General features: G+C 34.1%; 1 protein-coding gene across 1 annotated transcript; it reads left to right on the top strand.

Moving 5' to 3' along the window:
- Positions 1-4,495: 4,495 nt before the first annotated feature.
- LOC120205100 (protein NRT1/ PTR FAMILY 5.1-like) lies at positions 4,496-7,434 on the top strand. Its single transcript, XM_039205036.1, has 4 exons — positions 4,496-4,598; positions 4,994-5,211; positions 5,550-6,106; positions 6,541-7,434. The coding sequence occupies exons 1-4, from the start codon at positions 4,496-4,498 to the stop codon at positions 7,412-7,414; spliced, it is 1,752 nt and encodes a 583-aa protein (XP_039060967.1). The 3' UTR covers positions 7,415-7,434.
- The last annotated feature ends 231 nt before the right edge of the window (positions 7,435-7,665 follow it).

Below are 7,665 nucleotides of genomic sequence, written 5' to 3'. Positions count from 1 at the left end.
TTTTATTGAAAAATTTATTTTCGTTCTCCTGAAATTTTATAAATTCGTCATTTTCTAAAATTTTAGAGGTTCGCCCCCAACATAAGGTCCATCTCTATATGTACAGTCTTTGTGCCCTAACAACATTTTCGTTCAAAGGAAAAACAAACTTTCAGTTTGGTTCTCAAGAAAATGACAGATAAACTTGAAAACGAAGATTTTGATAATATCTTTAATCGTCTTTTATGATGAATTTTGATAAAAAAAAATCTCGTAAATCCCTCATAATTTTAAATTTAACAAATTAATTTTTTTTATTATAAAATATTGTAGGGATGTCATTTTAAAAAATAGCAGAAAGCCTACCCCCATCTTTTGTGAGTGCCTACCATTTTTCACTGTTATTTGTCAGAGTTAGGTTAGGCATATATTATTTGAGCTCTAGCTAAAATGTCATTATATTTATATCTTAATAGAGTTTATGATTTGAATTTCATTTGATTTAATCTGAAAACTTTATAGTACAATTCGTTTTATGAAAAAATAATTTAGTTGACCCTATTCTCATATGTAATGGGATAAAGGGAGGTACGATAGTAAGCTGCCCCAAACGTCAGGTTGAGAGCATCTTCCGTAAGAGACCTCCGGCAGTCAGAATTATGAATTGCCCACCATGGGACTCGATCCCACGACCACAAGGTTATGAAAAAATAATTTGAGAGAAAAAATAACGATATGTAGTGGATGTGGAAACTCTCGAATTATTGTGTTTCTACATCCATATGTATATCTAGCTTTGATGTACTCTTGTATTATCATCTTGTAAATTGTCATCAACTATAGTAAATCATTCTCCTTTATATATGATTTTTTAGTTTTGGGTATTCATGGTTATTTTTCATTAGGGTTATTTTGAATTTTGGTTAAAATGTCATTATATTTATATCTTATTAGAGTTTGTTATGTAACATGGTGAACATTTTATTTTCTCCTACCCGTGATTTTCTCTTTCAAGTTTTTTACGTAAATCTTGATGTTCTTTATTTACTTTATTGATCGTATTCATTTGTTGAAATACTTTGCATGCGTTGTTTTAGAGGCTCATATTTCAGCCATAAGTTATTGTTGTACATGTTTAGATTCAAATCTAAAATCTTAAAAGATATATATTTGTGAACTATTAAATCGAATGATCGTATACACATAGTTATTGATGTGACATGGATCGAATGAGTCAACTTAAAGAAGAAAGGATCAAGTTGTGTTTACACTAGTGTGGGTAACAAGGATGGACATGAGACGTTGGATCGAATTTTCAATCGATCTAAATTGACTTGAAATATTATATACTTCATCTGAATATAATTGTTATCTCTAGAAGTTTTAAGTTCAAAGTATAACGTCTATAGGAGTATTTAAGCGTTTATTATCAAATGATTTAGAGTCTTCCAAACATACACATACAAGAGTACGTACATTTTGTAATTATATCTAAGTCAAATCGAATCAAATATTTTTTTATCCTAAACTCGATTTTGATATGAACTTGACTATCTCCCTCCCAAAAATTGATTGGAACTTTATTTTAAAAAATAATATAGTCGAATTTTAATAATCAAATTAATTTTTTTCAAAGTTTAGTTACCAAAATATGAATATAATCAAAATTTAAGAAATGGAATTTATAGTTCATCCATTTCACCACTATTTTTTTTATTAAACTGAGGTGATTACAAGTAGGTTCTAAAGATTATAAATTATTTGACAATAAACATTCAAACACTTATGTTAGCAGACGCTAGTGTTCAAACCCGAGATTTTCAGGGACAACATCGATCTCTTTACCTACTGAGGAGTTTAGTTCGTGTCACATATAAAATTTTATACTATATATATATATGAGTTATGGTCCACTCATACTATGTAAAACTAATAAGTTTTACACTAATTTATGGTCATTATATTTAAATAAATAAAGGGTTAACTACATGATTGATAACTTATGTTTGTGTTTTGTCGTCAACAATTTCAAAAACCATAATATATGATCACTTTCATTTTTATTTAGTTAAAATGTCGTCACCATAAGTTAATTGTCGTTAACAGCTAACATATTAAGTGATGTGGTAGTTAAATATATTGGTATAACCACACATTTGGTCCATGTTATTCACATATTCTCTTAATTTAGTCATATTTTTAATAAATTAAAATAAATTTAATAATTTAAAATAATAGTATAATATATTTAGTAAATTAAGATAAAATATATACTTTAAACATTTCAAATAATAAAAAAATATATTTAATAAGCTAATATAAAAAATATTTTTTAAAATTTAATATATATAAAATATTATGAATTTAAGTTAAGTATTTATACAACAAGATACATATATACATCATGTTTTCTATTTTAATTTATCAAAAGTATGATTAAATTGGGAGAATATATACATATCAGGGATCAAATTATACCAAAATATCACGTCACTTAATATGTTAACTATTAATGACAGTCAACCCATTGTGATTACATCTTGATTAAATAAAATTAAAAGTGACAATAAATTATGATTTTTGGAATCAGTGAGGAAAAGTGGACAAAACACAAGCATAAGTGATCAATCATGTAAATAACCCATAAATAAATTACTTAAATTTAATTCAAACTTATAACTTAAAAGTAAATATTTTTTTAACACGCAGTAAAATAATATTTTTTGTTTTTAGAGTTAGAGTTTAAGATTTAAACTTTAGGATTTAGAACTTATGATTCGAGGTTTAGAATTTTTAGATTTGAAATTATTTTAGGATTAAAGGTTAAAATTAATATAAAACTTATTAGTTTTATATAATGTAAGCGGATACCGTCTTCTCTCTATAAAGAATCTATAAAGAACTGTATGATAGTCAACTCCAATGGGAGGTGAGGGGTCATTGATGATAAAGAAGGAAACAGGTCGGTCCACCTTCTTTACCCCCAAAACCGACAAATCCCCCATTTTAGAAATGTGCTGCCCATATCCCTCCAGCATTCAACCCCCACTATTTGCTCGTCGTTCGTATGTACCACTCGGTGCTGACGTCATCATCGTATTAATTCGGGATTTAAATTACGATCACGAATATATCTCCGATATATTTCACGGGTCGGTTCGTCTTAACACCGTGAGTCCGAATATAATCTCTATTTTGTCGAAATTTGCTTCGAAGTCCACGAATTGGATATTGAAAGTGAGGAAACCTAAACGTTTCAGTCGGGATTCACGGGTTTTGGAACATTTTCCTACTAAACAACCACTAAATTCGAACTCAAGGGTCGAGACGAAACGTCACCAAACGACCACCGTCAACCGCCACCATCTACAGCGGCCGACGGTGGTCGACGACCACCTTCTGTTTTTATTTTTATATTTTTAATTATTTTATATTAAATAATAAAAAAAATGTCCTGTCATACCAAAATAATAAAAAAAATTCAGAGTGGTCAAAACAGGAACAATGTCAAGGTTCTGTGAGCAAAATAGAAAAATTGAAAGCACGGTGAATAAAATAAGAGAAAGAGTATAGTTTAGTGTCGGACGGTAAAATTTACCCTAAATATTATTACAATAATATTATGTTACAAACAATAAAATGCAATAAAATGATCATCCACTATGTTACGTATTTTTTGATACATCATTTTAATATTATTATTAATTTCGAATAATAGAATAAAATAAAGTGTTCATCCACTATGTTTGAAATTTCTTTATCATGCTTGTGTCGGTGACAAAATTTGTAATAATTTAAAGTTAAACATACATTAATAATATTTTTGGTTACATGTATACAATAATAATTATGGTAATTATAGTTACAAACATACATTAATAATTGTTATCCTTTTCAGAGATTTTAAATTAGAGTAACCGAGTCTGCATAATATGTAAGCGTTATTAATAAATTAAGAAAATTTTAGACAGATATTATCCTATAATTACTTAGACTATTTTAAAAAATATATAATTATGTGTATATATATATATATATATGAGTAATTATTATTAACATCATTATAAATTATAGTAAGATTGATAATCAAAATATATCATAATTTAAATAGATTAAATTTACAGATAATCTACGCACAATATGTATACACTATAAAATATTATATTATTCTATTAATATATTTTTATAATTAAATTTGAAGAAGAAATTATTTTTAAAAAATTGAAATTTTCATTTTGTTGTATTCCAGTTCGAAGGCTTCGTCTTGACTAATTTGGATCGACTTGGGTCGCACACCTGGTTTTGGCGAGTGAGTCTCGTAATAGGGATTTTCTGCATACACAAGACTCAAACCTAAACGATATTAAACTGTTTGCCCCTTAAACCAACCTGTCGGTAAAAAAAAAGGAAATGAAAGGTGCAAAATAGCAACAAAACCTCATATTTTGCATCATAAATCAAATCAAGGCGGCTATATAAAGAGCATGCTTTGGTAAACCTTTGTCTTCATCTAACAATGGAAATCAAAGATTTAACACGAGATGGATCTGCCGATCTCCATGGCCGCCCTGTTATTGCTTCCAAAACTGGAAAATGGAAAGCTTGTGCTTTCCTTGTTGGTAAGATATACATATACATACATATATATGTATATATATATATATATATATGAACTCTCTCGGCTGTTTCTTGTTGTTTTAACCTTTGGGTCTCATTGGTTTTCTATTTAGAACTAAATTCGGATCCGAATCACGGTCCGATGAGTCTGACTATATATACTCGAACTCCGGGGAAGTTCCGGTGGTGAAAGTATAAGATAACGGTCGAAACGTCATGTTATCGTTGTTACTTAAAACGGGTTTCATTTGCTTCGACCTGTTTGCTCCCCCTTTCCCTTTTTGCTCGTTTTCTTGTGCAGCAAGAAAGGTTCCGAATATCGAAAATGGAAATGGGGATTGGACTAATGTTGGATGATTTTGGAAAGTTTCTTGTATTGATTCATGGATGTTAACAGGATATGAAGCATTTGAAAGGATGGCTTTCTATGGGATAGCTTCGAACTTGGTGAATTACTTGACGACCCAACTCCATGAAGACACAGTTTCATCTGTAAGAAACGTGAATAGCTGGTCGGGTTCGGTCTGGATCACGCCGATTCTCGGAGCATACGTTGCAGACGCTTTCCTCGGTCGGTTCTGGACATTCACCATTTCATCTCTCATCTATGTCATGGTAACTCACCTAAAACTAGTCTCGATTTCTCGTAGCTTTCGGTCGGTATACGTGGTAGATACGTACTCGTATCCGACATTCACACTTGAGCTCGAGGAACATACTTTGTTTACCTAATTCCATGCGGTGAGGTTTATGTTCACTTCTACAAAAGGAGGTCCACATCATTTTTTCATTACATCCCACTAAAACAAGTTGCCATCATGTCTTGTTTGTGCACTTATAATTGGGACAAAATCCATCCAACTGTTCGAGTCAATTCGATACGAATGCTTCGATAAAAACGAAGAGTCGAAACACGAGTCGTCTAACGTTATCGTGATTTGATGTGTCAATAGGGAATGATAATGCTCACAACAGCAGTTTCACTGAAATCATTGAAGCCGACATGCAGCAATGGAGTGTGCAACAAGGCATCAACTCTGCAAATATCTTTCTTCTATGTATCTCTCTACACAATAGCACTAGGAGCAGGGGGAACAAAGACTAACATATCAACCTTTGGGGCTGACCAGTTTGATGATTTCAACCCTCATGAAAAGGAGCTCAAGGTCTCCTTCTTCAACTGGTGGATGTTCAGCTCTTTCCTCGGTGCCTTAATCGCCACTCTCGGACTAGTTTACATTCAAGAGAATTTGGGTTGGGGGCTCGGTTACGGGATCCCGACGATCGGTCTCTTGGTCTCCCTTGTTGTGTTTTATCTCGGGACCCCTATTTATCGACACAAAGTGAGGAAGACCAAGAGCCCTGCGGGGGACTTGATCCGAGTCTCGGTTACTGCATTCAGAAACAGGAAACTTCAGCTCCCGGAAAGCCCAGCTCAGCTTAATGAACACGAACGACGACACTATATCGACAGTGGGAAACGGCAGGTCCATTACACTCCAATTTTCAGGTGATTTTTCTTTCCCCCTCACCAATTATCCTACTCTTTTAAGATAATATGAACAAAAAGCATGAAAAAAAAGGGAATTGCAATCATTATGGGATGGAATTTAATAAGAGCTCTGGTCCATTTTAGACCATACAAATGCTATGCACAGTGCCTTGAATCCTTTCTGGTGCCAATAGGGAACCTCAAAATGCATGCGCATAACCAGGATATCTCCTGTGCCGAAGGAAATGGTGGGGTCTACGACGAAAGTCGCCGTCCCCTCGGATACACCTTTCTGTTGCAACCAGACGACAAAAAAGTCAATATCGATGGTCCCCTCCACTATGGAGTAAATCAACAAATCAGGAGAAATGATTTGTGGAACATGATTGGTGGAATCATGGAGAGGATTAGTATCACATCTTATCAACTAATCATGTTTTTGTTTTACACAGATTCTTAGACAAAGCTGCAGTGAAAGATGGCAGCTCAGGTAAACCACCTTGCACAGTGACTCAAGTGGAAGGGGCAAAGCTTGTTCTCGGGATGCTTTTAATATGGCTAGTCACCCTAGTTCCAAGCACCATTTGGGCTCAAATCAACACATTCTTTGTGAAACAAGGAACCATAATGGATAGGAGCCTAGGTTCGAGCTTCCGAATCCCTTCGGCTTCGTTAGGTAGCTTCGTGACGCTCTCCATGCTGATCTCCGTGCCGATGTACGACGGCTATTTCGTTCCGTTCATGCGCCGGAGAACGGGGAATCCGAGGGGAATCACGTTGCTTCAAAGGCTCGGCATCGGATTCGTCATCCAGGTCGTCGCGATCGCCATCGCGTGCGTTGTGGAAGTCCGGAGAAAGCACGTCATAAGAGTGCACCAAATCACGGGGCCAAAACAAATCGTCCCCATGAGCATATTCTGGTTGATGCCACAGTACGTTTTGCTCGGGATAGCCGATGTGTTCAATGCGATCGGATTGCTTGAATTCTTCTACGATCAGTCACCGGAAGACATGCAAAGCTTGGGGACGACATTTTTCACTAGCGGGATCGGAGTCGGGAACTTCTTGAACAGCTTTTTGGTGACAATGGTGGATAAAATCACAGGCAGGGGTGACCATAAGAGCTGGATTGGTGACAATTTGAATGACTCTCACTTGGATTATTATTATGTGTTCCTTTTGGTCATATCAACCCTTAATTTAGGGGCATTTCTTTGGGCATCAAGTAAATATGTGTACAAAAGGGAAACCATAGAAGTGAATGAGGGTTGTATTGAAATGGACGGCAAACCCTTGGACATATCTCCACTAGGATTACAAGTATGAAAAAAGGAAACCACCCCATAGAGAGAAAATACAAACTTTTAGTCCCTAAACTTGATAGATTTTCCCAACTTAGTCCCTAAATGTTTTTATCCACGGTAGTCCCAGAACTCGACAACTTTTCTAATTTGTCCTTCTGATAATGTGCCATTCTGAGATCATGTCACAGACCAAAAAAGGTTTAGGGACTAAGTTAGAAAGAATTGCCAAGTGTAGGGACTAAAAGTTACTTTATCCCTAATATCAATAAAAGT

This window comes from Hibiscus syriacus, unplaced genomic scaffold, assembly GCF_006381635.1.
Source record: "Hibiscus syriacus cultivar Baekdansim isolate YM2019G1 unplaced genomic scaffold, ASM638163v2 tig00012104_pilon, whole genome shotgun sequence".
NCBI classification, from domain to species: Eukaryota; Viridiplantae; Streptophyta; class Magnoliopsida; order Malvales; family Malvaceae; genus Hibiscus; species Hibiscus syriacus.
This window is presented reverse-complemented; position numbering and strand designations above follow the sequence as displayed.